Below are 16344 nucleotides of genomic sequence, written 5' to 3'. Positions count from 1 at the left end.
GGACACAGGGGCCCCATGATCCCCTATTGCCCGGGGGCCCCATGAGTTGTCAGTCCACCCCTGTTTAATACTTACTTGCCTTCGAGACCTTTTTTTCTGAAAGCATCCCTGCTCGGTCCTTTTCATCTTGCAGAAGTGTGTCATACGCCAATTCATTCCTGTGGGGAGCAGTACTTATGATGGCTTCCAGTGCTTCTGCAGAGTATGCTTCTCTCCATAGGAATGAATAGAGGTGCAGTGCGGATGCATAGGTTGAAGAGGAACTGGCAAAGACACTTCGCAGTCAGGTGAAAGGCTGTGCAGCAGGGCCCCATAGTAAAGATCGATGAAACAGGGACGAAGGCAAGAAATTCTTTAGTCGGGTTGCAATCAGGATAGTGGGGGCATACTTCAAAGGACATTTGTGCCAAAAGTTTGGTTGTCTTTTAATATGAGCCAATAACCAATTAAAAAATACCTAAAAAACAGACTATATAAAGCACAATCATCTATTAAAAAACAGGTATAATAAATATTAACAAACATTCTCCATTAAACACACACAAGCCAGCAACACGTAGCGGTAAGCTCACCCTGTCTTGTGTACAGGAAATGTCATTAGGAACATAGCATTACATAACACAAACAGAAAGCCCTTCCTGCTTTGGCCGGGCATAGAATACTGCTTTACTGATCCAACCAATACGACAGAACGTTTTCACCGACAAGTAAACTTCACCCCTCTTCATTTGATCTTGCCTGTCCATTCTGGTTTCCTGTAGATAAACACTAACAGCAAGCTAAAGGTTCTGCATGTAGAATGAGAACTTTGTGCCAAGTAGTAGATCTTTCCTCTATCGCAGCCTTGCCAAGAAGCTAACTTGGAAAGTCATCACTTTCTTCCGGATACCCTCGGGGCTCCAAGCGGTTTCCTAGAGAAAGACAAAAAGTTGTATTATTAATACAATACTGCCTCCTAACTTGTTTGTTAGAAAAAAAGTAACCCGAGTCTACAATGTGTGTGCGTGCTGGTGGACATAATGCAGACTATTTCCAGGAGACTATTAATGCTGAACATTTCAAATTAAGTCTTCATGCACACGGGACGTTTTTACAGCGGCTGTTTTTGGTTTCAGCATTTTTTTCTACAGCCAGTAAACCCCCCAGCATGTTATCCTATGTGTCCAAGCACACATTTGGCTAGAAAAAAAACCCAGGACTAGTGGGTTTCTAGAGGAGTTTTTTAGCTGTAAAAACGCGGCCAAACACAGTAAAACACGGCAAACCAGTGTTTTTGGATTTTGTTTGAGAGAAAAAAAAAAAAACACTAAAAACCGCATATGCGGAAAGAAAGGGCTAGACGCTAATGCAAAACCGCTAAAAAAATTGTGTTTTTAACGTGACACATTTACATAGTTAGTCTGGCTGAAAAAAAGACAAAAGTCCGTCCAGTTCAACCCTAAAGAAAATAACAAATTATAATCCTATACCCACAGTAGACTTTACACAGCTAATACTACCAGCATTATTAAACACCCCGTGTGTATGGAGCCTAAAATGTAAGCCCACAAAGACCCAATGTTTTGGCTTGTGCTGGCAAGATGAATTATCTACAGATGCCTTATCTCAAGGAGATGATCTTAACCACTTCCAGTCCGGACACTTTTACCCCCTTCCTGACCAGGGCAATTTTCAGCTTTCAGCGCTATCACACTTTGAATGACAATTGTGCGGTCATGCAACACTGTACCCAAATTAATTTTTTACCATTTTTTTGAGACAGATAAAGCTTTATTTTGGTGGTATTTATTCACCGCTGGGATTTTTATTTTTTTTGCTATGTAAATGAAAATGTCCAAAAATTTTGAAAAAAAGTTTTTTTTATACAATTTTGCAAATAAATAATATTTCATTATAAATCTTTGCCAAAATTTATTCCGTTATCTTTTTAGTAAAAAAAAAAATCCAAATTAGTTTATAACCAAAAATTATAATTTTTAAACATTTTTTTTTAAATTTTTATTTTATTTTTTTATATTATTATTTTTTATTTATTTATTTTTTTTTACATACTGTCACCCTAGCAGTACAGTGTCACCATGGTGACACTGTACTACTTGTGGGGGGTGATGAAGATTTTTTTTTTTTTTTTACACATTGCTTTTACACCCATATAGGATGTAAAAGCAATCATTTCTCTTTCTCTCTGTCTGCATTCTTGCACTCATTGAGAAGTACTGAGTGAGCTGTGATTGGTCACAGCTTGTCACATGGTACAAGGCTGTTGTGAATAGGCTTGTACCATGTGACCTCTGTGATCATTCACAGATTTCACACGTAGTAAGCAATGATGTCACAAGTGACATCTTGCTTACTACTTTGCATGTGATCACTGATTGGCCAATCAGTGATCACATGATCGGGACCTCGTACAGAGGTCCCGTCCGACGATCGGTGTTTCACTGTGTCCGGAGGACACAGCGGGCACCGGATCGCGGTGCTGTGCGCTCCCAGGGAGTGCGCACAAGCAGGGGGCGGGGAGGCCGTTTATAAACGGCCACCCGACCCTGCACTGCCACCGTCCGGCCGTTTAAATGCAACGGCTGGTCGGGAAGTGGTTAAAGCATATGTAAACCCAAAATCTATTTCTATTATATTTAGTACCATATTTATACTCTAGCGTTTTATTTATTATTTTTCTTGTGAATCTGTTGCAAAGCTTGGTACCTGGGGATCCTACCAGTAACAGCATTTAGGAAAGTAAAATAGCTGATGATCTCTTACATAGATTCACTTATAAGCACGTGTAACAAAGTGATGACAAAGGGGCTAAGGGGGCGACTGTGGGGGATCCAGAAGTCAAAGGCTCAGACACTCCAGGAAGTGTTGATTAATGAATCTGAAACTATTGCTTGGGCCAGTTTTTCTCAACCAGGGCGCTACCTGAGATCCTCAGGAGTGCCACCACGGCATCCTTGTTGAAAAAGGCTGTTGTATCTGACCAAGCTCCCGCTCTGCCGAACTGTACTTTGGTACAGCAGGAGGTCGGTCAGGACAGTAAAGTGAAAGCAGCAGAATGGGGAGGCAGCTCCGAGTCCTGAGCTCTCTGCCTCTCCCTACAGAGCAGTTCCCAGAAATGTAGTGCCCAGTGTGCATGCAAGTACTGTACTACAGATTTTAAAATGTATGTGTGTGTGTCTTTTTAGTGAGGCATTTGACAGGTGGTGAAGAGCTACTGCCACAACCGCGTGCAGTGCACATGGTTTCAGTGCAGCCCCATTCACCTGGGGGTTTACTTCCAGCTATGGGCAAAGCATGTGCACGTCCCTGGCTGTTGCCACTGCAGCTAAAGGGAAAACAGTTGGAGGTGGTAAAAACTCAGCTCAACCACATGGTTCTATCATCCCCCAACCTCACGTGTGAATAAGCCTTTGGTTCACATATGTGTGGCTGTGTCCTGCGTGTAGCGGAGACCAATAATTTCAATAGGCTTCCCCACCAGTAGAAACCAGGAAAAGAAATTCCTGACCCTTTTTGTATAGTTGTTCCCACCAAAGTTGCAATGCTTGGGAGTACCATTAAAGTGTTACTAAACCCCGGACCCTGCATTCACTATATCTGATTTCCCACAGTACACAGAACATGGAAATGCAATTTTAGTAAATGCTAAAATACCTTTTCACATCAGCTAGTTAGAGCAGTCTTATGACCTCTATCAGTGTTCAGCAGAGCACATGTTAAAGGTTGTAGGAGTTTTCATTTTGCTCTAGGAGGATGCAGAATCCCTGTTTTGTCCGATTGGCCCTGTGCTGATCACATGCACGCTCCCAAGAAAAAAAACCGAAAAAAACCCAAAAAAAAACAAAACCTCCCTAGCAATACACACCAAACTGAGCATGTGCAGCACATGATATGTCTTATCAGGAGATAAGAGGGGCACAGTGGAAGAAGGGGAGGATCAAACAGGTTCTTTTTTTTTTTTACACAATGCAAAGGATTAACCCTTTAGGCTTCACGTTACATATACAGACTGATTTTACTGTTGAGGGTTTAGTAAGAATTATTGACACCCCTGTGCATCTGCTAAGGAGCACTCTGTCTGCTTGTTGGAAACACATGCAATATTGCGCACATTCTGACACGAAGTAATGTGAATCAAGCCTTAGACTGAGGAGCCACAAGACTGAAAATACTTTTCAAGGGCATCCTGACTGGAAAAATGTTGAGATGCACTGGCTTAGGCGGAGTAAATTCAGTCTAAGCAAGTAGCCTTTATCCACCCTTGGTAGAAATATAGGGCCACCGTCAGTGATTATTTTACAGATTGGACACATTTGCTAACTAGACCTTGTTAAATGTGGTGAGAGGGTCTTTTTTAACCCCTTCACGCCGGCCGCACGCAAATATGCGGCCTCCCGGCGTCTGGGCCTAGACGCCGAGCGGCCGCGCATTTGCGTTCATGTAACAAAAAACATATGTGCTGAGAGTGCGCGCTCCCAGCACACTTGTGAGGTACTCACAAAAAGGTCCCGGTCCGCTCTTTCGATCGGGACCTTTTCCAATCATGTGACCGTCTGACGTGACGTCACGGCGGCCACATGTCACTAAGCCCCGCCCCGTCCACCTCCCGGCGCAGGAACTCCTCTTCACGCCGGGACAATCTGGCGTGAAGGGGTTAAAGCACCTGACAGTTTCTTTTATCGCCTAATGACTATGCGGGATATCTGCGCTTCTGATATCTGCGAGTCCTGAGTCTGCATATGTGCTGGGGTCATTATGAGGAGTTCCTATTCTGCCTATTCGAGTTTATTACTTTTATATAATACAGAGTGAAGCAGAAGTACTACAACACAAAGGTGGACGGAACACCCAAACCTCCAAGGGGGACGGGAACAAAGTCAGGAATTTACAGCTTTTGTCTACTATTATGGGGCATTCACCAGGACACATATCAATACAGGTTTAGTTTACTACAACATGCATTTCTAAGCATTTCAGATGCATTTATTTGTTTAAAAGATCTGCATGTCTACTGGCTTGCATGGAGACATAAAAAGAAATACACAGAAAAAAATGCAAACAATCCAAAACAAATAAGCACATGAAGTGTTCTGTCTTCAGCCTGACTCCATGTGTTACATGCTTTCTCCAGCTCAATGACTCAAAGCATTGAATCAGAAAAACAAGTCAGCAATGGCAGCCTACATATTTCTTAGAGGTGAACTAAACTCTCAATCATCATGAACTATTTTTAATCCTGATGCTGCTAGCATTCGTGAATAGATAGGAAGGTATATTAGATTTACTTCTTTTGCAGTGTTACAGCGATTCTAAAAAGGCACAATTTTTATTTTATAAAAGTAACACATCATTCTTAGCTGCTCTGTTTATTGGTTTTGCAAAGAGCAGCCCCAATCCTCCTCTTTGCGGGTCCCCCCGCCCCCACTTCTGGCCCCTCCTCTGCTTGTCAGGGCTCGTTCACACTTGACTTTATTTCTAACTCTTGCCAAACGCCCCTATAGCGTTTGACAGGCCCCTACAGTGTTTGGGAAGCATTTTTAACACTCCTCAAATGTTCCCCAAATGTCCCATGCGCAGTTTTGAGGCGGTTGATAGGCGTTTGCCAAGCGTTAACACCGCACCACAAATGCCTATAATGAAGTTAAATGGTATTAACGCGTCGCAACCGCACCACAAACACCTCCCAGGCGTTTGCAGAACGGCACCATAGACCTGAATGGGAGACTTCAACTCCTCCTGACTCGACACGAAGCGTCAGTTTTGCCGCGACACGACGCTAACGCTTCAGTGTGAACAGCACTGTGTGCTGCCATGTGCAGAAATTTCATAGGTGTTTGAAAAGCGTTAAAAACGCTTCCTAAACGTCTGTCTGACACCTGCTGACAAAGCTAGTGTGAACTGAGCCTTATGGGGGGCAATTCTGTGTGCTTGCTCCCGACCCGCTGCTCTGTGTCCATTGACACACAGAGAGCATTCAGGCCCCGCCCCCATCTCTCCTCCATGGCTGTTATTGACAGCAGAGGAAGCCAAGAGAACTCCTGCTCTTGTGCACATCACTGGATCAAGATCAGGCTAAGGTATGTACTTAGGGGGGCTGAGGAGGAAGCTGTATGTAGAAGGTTTTTTTTTTACCTCAATACATAGAATGCATTATGGTAAAAAACCTTCTGCCTTTAGAACCACTTTAAACTTTTTTAGTTGCTTTCCAATTTCTGGCTTAGGCCAAAATGATGTCATACATCACAGGAGTCTTTATGTGCATTTTTGTTTATTTCATCTGGAGAAGGGGAGGGGGGGGGTTCCTCAGCTAGGCACAACATCCTGTCTGTATGCCTGAACTAAGGGCAGATGGATTCATTGAAGTAAATACTACATCCTCTGCCCTTACTTTAGATGGCTGCAGCTAGAAATGCTAGGAGGGTGTTTTTCAAAGTGATTTCTCAGCAAAATAAAGCAGGGAGACATGGATAGATGGGTGAGTTTTCTTTGAATATTAAAAATTTATTAAGATGGGCAGCACTTCCACCTGGCAGGACTGTGGTCATTGGTTTTTATCCCAACCTTGGCACTCACTACCTGCCTGGAGTTTGCATGTTCTCCCTGTGCGGGTTTCCTCTGGGTATTCTGGTTTCCTCCTACACTCCAAAGACAGGCTGGTAGGCTAGTATGTGTATGTATCGGGGTGTGGAAATTTTTTTAAAAAAACTACTTGTCCAGGGACTTATTCAGGGTCCCAATCTATTTGTCCCTCATGACAATCCTACTTGTCCTGATAAAAAAAAAAATACTTTTTTTTTCCAGGATGGAAAGTATGAAGTGTTGCTGTTTATTAGGCAGAGGTGCTTTTAAAAAGGAAAGGGGCTTTAGGGTGATTTAAACTTTTAATATTGCTTTTTCATTCTTTGCTAGAAAATGTCTTAGAATCCCCAAACATTATATATAATATTAAAAAAACAATACACTTTTTTATTTGAATGCAAAAAAAACACAATATGTAACCCAGTTTTCTGGTAAAGATGATGTTAGGTTGAGTAAATCGACACCAATTATGTCACGCTTTAAAAATGTGCCCGCCCGCGCAATGGCAACAAACTATGTAAATTTTACTATTCATAGACGACTATCCAAAAGCCTTCATAGGAGTTCTGGTGCTAGAATTACAGTCCATGATCTCACGTTCGTAGTGATACCTCACATGTGTGGAATGATCGCTGTTTGCATGCATGTGGGACATACACATGCATTTGCCTTTGCGCAGCAGTACAGGGAGATAGGGATGCTTTAAAAAAAGTAGTATTTTTTTATTTTTACACTGTTGCTTTAATTATTATCACTTTTATGGCTGTGACAAGGACATCCCTTGTAACAGAAATAGGCAGTGACTGGTACTCTTTATTGAGAGATCTGGGGTCAATAAGACCCCAGATCCCTCCTCTGCCCTTAAAAGCATTTAATATCACCAAGATCTGTGTGATCAAATGCTTTCCATTTTAAAAAATGGCACCGGGGAAACAGGAAGTGATATATGGTCATCGCTTCCTATTTTGTATATCATAGAGGTGAACAGAAGGCTTCCAGTCTTTGTCTGCCTCTCAGAGGTGTAGCTAGAACCTTCAGGGCCCCATTGCAAGAACCATAAAGGACCCCAGGGGCCCTTTCCATTGGTCCTGGAACCCTTCCCACCGATCCTAAGGCCCTTTATTATGGTCCCGCAGCAGGCTTCTTTCCTGTCATCTTAGGGGACCTCCCATGGTGGCGGAACACCAGGGCCAAGTTGCAAGTGTGACCTTTGAGACTCTATTAGTTCTGCCACTCGGTTAATCATGTACAGTCACCAGGAATCTTCTAGCAATGAAAGTTTAAGCCCTGGTTCACACTGATGCGATGCGGAATTCGCAGGGTTTTCTGTGAGAATTCCGTACCGCAGCAGAATCGCACCCCGGTCATGCGAACCGCTGCAGGTGTGTATGTTAACACCACACCGAAAGCGGTCCACAAAATGCGGTGCGATGTGCAGAATCAGATCGCATAGGTGTGACTACCCATGCGATCCAATTCTAGTGAGGATTCAAAAAAATGGTCCTGCACCTTTTTGATGCGGGTGAGGTGCGATTAGAGGCATACATAATGTATGGCTCCAATCGCACCGCACACAAATCGAATGTGATTTGCACAGGAATCCAGTACGGTTCCTGTGGGAATCACATGCGATATACCGCACCGCATATATGTGAACCCAGGTGACAGGACATAACGAACCCTTTAATTGCTGGCAGATGAGACCCCAGTTGAAAGTGCATGATTACCCCTTTCAGATCTGTGTTGGAAGCGTATGATTAACCATTTCACTACTAACCGATCCCAAATGAAAATGCATATTTCCACAAGGGATCTGCTAGCAAGAATTTCAGACAATCTGATAAGGTGTAGACCGTATTAGATTGTCTGTGAAAATCATGTTGCAGTGTACGGTGCAGAGTTCATATCATTGTAAACTCTGTGGCTTCTCTGATTTAAAGGAGAAGTAAACCACTAAACGAAATGGCCAATTTTGTGCCCCGGAAGCTTTTTTTTTGCCATTTTGTACAAGTATGTGTAGCATATTTGCACATTATGGCAGGTCTTGAAGGCAAAGTGCTGTGATGCCCGCGCTTCTATCTTCACCAGGTCTTCTTCCAGGTTTGGATCTTCGGCCATTCTGATTCTCTGGGCTGAGGTGCAGCAGGAGTGTACTCTCTGCCCCACCAATCACAAAGGCAGGTGTGATCTGCTTGCCAATAATGGCAGGAGATGATGTCTTATCCTACTGACCAGTTGAAAGCGATATCAGGAAACACTGCCACTTTTAACCTAAATGTATTATAGGAAACAAAAGCTGCACAGGAAATATAAATAAAATTGGAAAAAATCCACCAAAAAAGATATTTTACACAAACATCTGTTTGCAGTGTTCTTTTTTCTATGCACTTATATTGTAAGAATACTGATGGATAGCATTTAAATGACCTAGATGATATATTGGATATCATGTCAATAATATATGAAGTAATACCGTGCAGCAGTACAGATGTGATCAGAGTAATATCTGAGAAGAGTATGAGCGCCAGAAGACCTTTGCAAAGCTGGTTACCTGGACTGTTTCCAGAGTACAACAGTTCTAGGCTGTTTATTTTCCCCTGGTCATATAGCGCCAGCTGCTCCACAAATCTCTGTTTGGCTGGATTCATGATGATCTGGTGATGTGGCATTGAGATAGCTGGAAGGAGAATGATGCCAGTTACAATAATACAGAACTGACATTCTACTTTACAGTAAAATACACTTTTCTGGCTGACGTCCTAAACTATGACAACTTCACACACAGGGATCTTCAACATCAGAGTAATAGTATGTATTGTGTGGCAGTAACATACATGGAGGGGGGGGGGGGGGTGTCCAGTGTAAGTTCACTTTTACATATACATTTTTTTTCTCTAAAGGTGAAGTAACCCTTTATAGCTGGCAACAGATGAGTAGTAACAAAGATTCCTCCATCCACACAAATGAGGTGCTGGGACATTGTATTCTGACAGTGGAACCAGCAGCTGCAGATTTTAGACACAGACAGACACACGGACACACGTCCATAAATATTGGGACATCGACACAATTATAAAATTTTTGGCTCTATACACCACCACAATGGATTTGAAATTAAACGAACAAGATGTGCTTTAACTGCAGACTGTCAGCTTTAATTTGAGGGTATTTACATCCAAATCAGGTGAACGATGTAGGAATGACAACAGTTTGCATATGTGCCTCCCACTTGTTAAGGGACCAAAAGTAATGGGACAGAATAATAATCATAAATCAAACTTTCACTTTTTAATACTTGGTTGCAAATCCTTTGCAGACAATTACAGCCTGAAGTGTGGAACGCATAGACATCACCAGACGCTGGGTTTCATCCCTGGTGATGCTCTGCCAGGCCTCTACTGCAACCGTCTTCAGTTCCTGCTTGTTCTTGGGGCATTTTCCCTTCAGTTTTGTCTTCAGCAAGTGAAATGCATGCTCAATCGGATTCAGGTCAGATGATTGACTTGGCCATTGCATAACATTCCACTTCTTTCCCTTAAAAAACTCTTTGGTTGCTTTTGCAGTATGCTTTGGGTCATTGTCCATCTGCACTGTGAAGCGGCGTCCAATGAGTTGTGAAGCATTTGGCTGAATATGAGCAGATAATATTCCCGAAACACTTCAGAATTCATCCTGCTGCTTTTGTCAGCAGTCACATCATCAATAAATACAAGAGAACCAGTTCCATTGGCAGCCATACATGCCCACGCCATGACACTACCACCACCATGCTTCACTGATGAGGTGGTATGCTTAGGATCATGAGCAGTTCCTTTCCATCTCCATACTCTTCTCTTCCCATCACTCTGGTACAAGTTGATCTCGGTCTCATCTGTCCATAGGATGTTGTTCCAGAACTGTGAAGGCTTTTTTAGATGTCGTTTGGCAAACTCTAATCTGGCCTTCCTGTTTTTGAGGCTCACCAATGGTTTCCATCTTGTGGTGAACCCTCTGTATTCACTCTGGTGAAGTCTTCTCTTGATTGGTGATTTTGACACACATACACCTACCTCCTGGAGAGTGTTCTTGATCTGGCCAACTGTTGTAAAGGGCATTTTCTTCACAAGGGAAAGAATTCTTCGCTCATCCACCACAGTTGTTTTCCGTGGCCTTCCGGGTCTTTTGGTGTTGCTGAGCTCACCGGTGCATTCCTTTTTTTAAGAATGTTGCAAACAGTTGTTTTGGCCACGCCTAATGTTTTTGCCATCTCTCTGATGGGTTTGTTTTGTTTTTTCAGCCTAATGATGGCTTGCTTCACTGATAGTGACAGCTCTTTGGATCTCATCTTGAGAGTTGACAGCAACAGATTCCAAATGCAAATAGCACACTTGAAATGAACTCTGGACCTTTTATCTGCTCATTGTAATTGGGATAATGAGGGAATAACACACGCCTGGCCATGGAACAGCTGAGAAGCCAATTGTCCCATTACTTTTGGTCCCTTAACAAGTGGGAGGCACATATGCAAACTGTTGTAATTCCTACACCGTTCACCTGATTTGGATGTAAATACCCTCAAATTAAAGTTGACAGTCTGCAGTTAAAGCACATCTTGTTCGTTTCATTTCAAATCCATTGTGGTGGTGTATAGAGCCAAAAATGTTAGAATTGTGTCGATGTCCCAATATTTACGGACCTGACTGTATATACATACATACACACACATTATATCTATACACATATATATGTGTATAGATATAGATATATCCCTTTAACATCACCCAATGTACTGAATGTTGGAACATCACAGCCGGGTATTTCTCTTCCCTCCCAGTGGCAAAACGATGCAGTGAAGGACTGAAGCAAAGGGGAATATAAGAAGCTTGGTACGGTGGCAGCTAAGTGGACCTGTTGCTTTGCCTTGTATAAAAAATAAATAGGTTCACTTTTTGAATGACTTTACAAACACACTTTGAACATTACGCAAAAATATCTATTGTACCTCTTCGACACAACTAAACCTACCCTGAGAGCCCGATGATGGCAAGCTGCTCCCCTCTTGCACAGAGCCATGGCATTGTCCAGTCTCAGGGTTAAGGCTTTGAGATTGGTTTGATGTTGCATGTGCTGTACTCCGGCAATGCAAGGCTCCTCGGTGCACTGGATTACACTGCAGTCTGCTGAGTTCACACCTACGTTCCTCAGAGAAAGTGGACTGGTAATACTCCGGAATACTCTCATCACTCTCCACAGGCTGATTCGGACTCCTCTGAAAAGCCCTGTGACTTTCACAAGAAGGTAAACTACAGAGACTGCTTGGCTTGTCCTCCTCACTATGGGAGGCAGAGTAGCCATAAGGCCGCACACTACCCCTCGCTGGATTATTCATACGAAGGCCAGAAGCGGTAAATTTGTCCGTGTTTTCCTGAGGGCTGAGGATGGAATCCTGCAAACTGGAAAGGAGGTCTGACATTGGTGGAAAGGAGCCTGATCCTGCATAAGCACCACCACAGAGATCACCGCCGTCATGTCCAATCTCCATCAAGGCCAAGAGCTCCTGAAGCCTTTTAATTTCATTAAACACCTAAAAACAAACAAAACATGAGCAGCTTTTAGATGTATTATGGCCAATTCTTTAAAGTTGTTTTTTTTTTTTTTTTTTTTTGACGATTTTTGCAATACAGACAATATTCCATCCCCCACCTACACAGTCTTCTCTTTACAACCATTTCACAGAAGGCTGGCTTTTATGTATGCTAACTCACAAAAAAACTGCCATATCCTCCTTCAAAATGCTAGATAACTGACCTGGAACAAGTATGCAGCAAGTGAAGATGACTTCTGACCTGCCTACTTGTTCTAAAACAATAGCTCCAAGTTCTGAAGCCATGGCACCCATTTCTAACCAGAGGGTTTCTTTAACCACTTGCCCTCCTGAAGATTTACCCCTTTCATGACCAGACCATTTTTTGCATTATGGTGCTGCGTTACTTTGACAATTGCGCCGTCATGCAACGCTGCACCCAAATTAAATTTGTCTTTTTTATCCCCACGAATTGAGCTTTCTTTTGGTGGTATTTGATTGGCTGTGCAGTTTTTATTTTTTGCGCTATATAAAAAAAAAAACAAAGACCGACAATTTTGAGGAAAAAAAAACCTATATTTTGGACTTTTTCTCCATGTCCAGTAAAAAAAAAAAAAATCAAATTTCGTCATAAATTTAAGCCAAAATGTATTCTGCTCCATGTCTTTGCTAAAAAAAATCCCAATACATGTAAATTAATTGCTTTACATCAAAGTTATAGCGTTTACAAATGGCGGTATATATACTGAAATCTATTTTTTTTGTTAACTAGTAATGGTAGGGATCAGCAACTGTGGGACTGCAGCGGGCATTCTGACACTGGGGGGGAACTGACTTAGTGTCACTGACATCCCCAGTGACACCAATACAGTGATCAGTGCTTAAAAAAAAAAAAAAAAAAAAAGCACTGACACTGTACTAATGGCACTGGGCAAGATGGGGTTAACATGAGGGGCAATCAAATGGTTAACTGTGTACAGGGAGTGTTTTACTGGGGGGAAGGGCGGTGTCCCTGTGCTTCACTGTAAGCACACTGCTCTGGATTGGAGGCGGGGTGGGGTTTATGATCATATGACTGCCATGATTGGCTGTCACAGTGGTCACATGATCAGAAAGCTCCCAATCACACGTAGTGATCAGGAGCTGTTAGTCACTGGTAACTGTGCCAAGAGCATGTAGGGTGCTCACTCTCCGCACAGGCTTGTTTACATTTTTGTATGCAAATATGTGGCCTCTTGGGGTCAGGGCCCACCTGCCAAGAGGCCACATATTTGCATACTCTCCATGCAAAGAGGTTAAAATAATGAAATCTACTGGACAAGTAAAAAAAATGTTTGTCTGTCTCTTTTGTCTCTGTTTAACCCCTTATTAACCCTTAGTTTACTCTAATCAACACTAATTAACTCATAAGTCTCAGTCTCTATTTTATCAACTATTGTTATTCAAACATTTTTTTTCTTTTTGTTTGCCATCATCTTTACACATTTAAAGCAGAGCTACACCCAACAGAGGAAGATCCACTTTAAATGCTGGTCTCCTGCTCCCCATAAGGGGTGTCTGTCTGTCTGTGTGTGTTGGGGGGGACGAGGACGAGTGGGTTATCCTCCTCCCCCCCTCCCCATAGTCTTCTGGGACACGTGACAGGTCCCAGAAGACTACAAGACCATTCACAAGGTGCAGCGCTACTCGCAAATGCGCAGTGGGCACCCACACTTAAGATGCTGGCACCAGCGAGCGAAGACGGTCAGTGAAACTGGCTACAGTGATGGATCATGGGACAGGTAAGAGGCTGTTTTTTAAAAGTCAGCAGCTACAGTTTTTGTAGCTGCTGACTGTTATTTTTTTTAGCTGTGACTGGAGCTCCAGTTTACCATATTTACACATTTCCCATTCAAAAATAGTGCAAAACTGAAAAAAAACCCTTTAATTTGTTAGTAAATAACTTTGCTATGCTTAGTACCAGAATCATAATTCTAGTGTCTTTTGAACCACTTAGCGCCCGTAAGTGGCAAAGCAACATACCCGTACATCGCTGCCTACGTCCAGCTTTAGGGTGCGCATATACCTGTCAGCAAGTCCTGGACATTGATTCATGGGCAGGACCTGCTGATCAGTTGTGTACAATCACAGCCTAGAGCTCTGTGTTGGCAAACAACACAGAGCTCTGTACAGAGCGAGCGATCTGTCAGTTTCTCGTCCCTGCAAAGCAGGGATGAGAAACAGAGATCTAGTAGTAAAAGCAGCACACTGTACACATAGTTAGGCACACATACAGTCATGGCCGAAATTGTTGGCACCCTTGATATTTTTCCTGAAAATCAAGTATTTCACACAAAAAAGGTATTGCATTAACACATGTTTTGCTATACACATGTTTATTCCCTTTGTATGTATTGGAACAAATATAAAACAGAGGCAGAAAAGCAAATATGACATAATGTCACACAAAACCCCAAAAATGGGCTGGACAAAAGTATTGGCACCCTTAACTTAATATTTGGTTGCACACCCTTTGGAAAACATAACTGAAATCAGTCGCTTCCTATAACCATCAATAAGCTTCTGACACCTCTCACCCGGAATTTTGGACCACTCTTCCTTTGCAAACAGCTCCAGGTCTCTCTTATTGGAAGGACACCTTTTCCCAACAGCAATTTTAAGATCTCTCCACAGGTGTTCAATGGGATTTAGATCTGGGCTCATTGCTGGCCACTTCAGAACTCTCCAGCGCTTCTTTGCCATCCATTTCTGAGTGCTTTTTGACGTATGTTTGGGGTCATTGTCCTGCTGGAAGACCCAGGATCTTGGACGCAAACCCAGCTTTCTGACACTGGGCCCTACAGTGCGACCCAAAATCCTTTGGTAATCCTCAGATTTCATGATGCCTTGCACACAGTCAAGGCACCCAGTGCCAGAGGCAGCAAAACAACCCCAAAACATCATTGAACCTCCACCATATTTTACCGTAGGTACTGTGTTTTGTTCTTTGTAGGCCTCATTCCGTTTTCGGTAAACAGTAGAATGATGTGCTTTACCGAAAAGCTCTATCTTGGTCTCATCTGTCCACAAGACGTTTTCCCAGAAGGCTTTTGGCTTACTCAAGTACATTTTGGCAAACTGTAGTCTTGCTTTTTTATGTCTCTGTGTCAGCAGTGGGGTCCTCCTGGGTCTCCTGCCATAGCGTTTCATTTCATTTAAATGTCGACGGATAGTTCGCGCTGACACTGATGCTCCCTGAGCCTGCAGGACAGCTTGAATGTCTTTGGAACATGTTTGGGGCTGCTTATCCACCATCCGGACTATTCTGCGTTGCAATCTTTCATCAATTTTCCTCATCCGTCCACGACCAGGGAGATTAGCTACAGTGCCATGGGTTGCAAACTTCTTGATAATGTTGCGCACTGTGGACAAAGGCAAATCTAGTTCTCTGGAGATGGACTTGTAACCTTGAGATTGTTGATATTTTGCCACAATTTTGGTTCTCAGGTCCTCAGACAGTTCTCGTCTCCTCTTTCTGTTGTCCATGCTTAGTGTGGCACAGACAGACACACAATGCAAAGGTTAAGTGAACGTCTCTCCTTTTTATCTGCTTTCAGGTGTGATTTCTATATTGCCCACACCTGTTACTTGCCCCAGGTGAGTTTACAGGAGCATCACATGCTTGTAACATTCTTATTTATCCGCAGTTGTGAAAGGGTGCCAATACTTTTGTCCAGCCCATTTTTGGAGGTTTGTGTGACATTATGTCGAATTTGCTTTCTTTCCTCCCTTTTTTTGTTTTGTCCCAATACACACAAAGGGAATAAACATGTGTATAGCAAAACATGTGTTAATGCAATACGTTTCGTGAGAAATACATGATTTCCTGGAGAAATATCAAGGGTGCCAACAATTTCGGCCATGACTGTATAACCCCTTGATGCCCCTAGCCCTAGGTGTCAACCCCTTCCCAGCCAGTGTCATTAGTACAGTGACAGTATATAACATTATCACTGATCACTGTATTAATGTCACTGATGATGTCAGTGGCAGTTACTTTCCCCCAGTGTCAGTGTCACTATTGCAGTCCCATTATAAGTTGTTGCCCACCGCCATTAGTAGTATAAAAAAAAAAAAAATTCCAGTATATGTACCATAGTTTGTCAGTTCTAGAACTTTCACACAAACCAATCAATATAATCAATATATACTTATTAGGATTT

General features: G+C 42.7%; 1 protein-coding gene across 3 annotated transcripts in view; it reads right to left on the bottom strand.

Annotated features, from left to right (window-relative positions):
• Positions 1-396: 396 nt before the first annotated feature.
• Positions 397-16344, bottom strand: part of IRAK1 (interleukin 1 receptor associated kinase 1) — a 135431-nt gene continuing 119483 nt past the window's right edge. For 2 of the 3 annotated variants that reach the window (XM_089669167.1, XM_089669165.1), the window contains 3 exons: positions 11584-12142; positions 9131-9256; positions 397-911 (listed from right to left, as the gene is read on the bottom strand). In XM_089669167.1, the coding sequence (XP_089525293.1) occupies positions 856-911; positions 9131-9256; positions 11584-12142 (741 nt within the window). In that variant the 3' untranslated portion in view covers positions 397-855. Of the gene's footprint in view, positions 912-9130; positions 9257-11205; positions 11479-11583; positions 12143-16344 lie in introns of those variants that run through there. The other variant, XM_089669166.1, reaches the window with a different exon arrangement.

Source organism: Staurois parvus, unplaced genomic scaffold (genome assembly GCF_062004578.1).
Source record: "Staurois parvus isolate SC_StPar_1 unplaced genomic scaffold, SC_StPar_1.0 ptg000068l, whole genome shotgun sequence".
Lineage (NCBI taxonomy): Eukaryota > Metazoa > Chordata > Amphibia > Anura > Ranidae > Staurois > Staurois parvus.
The sequence above is the reverse complement of the archived record's forward strand: the minus strand, read 5'-3'. Positions and strand labels throughout refer to the sequence as shown.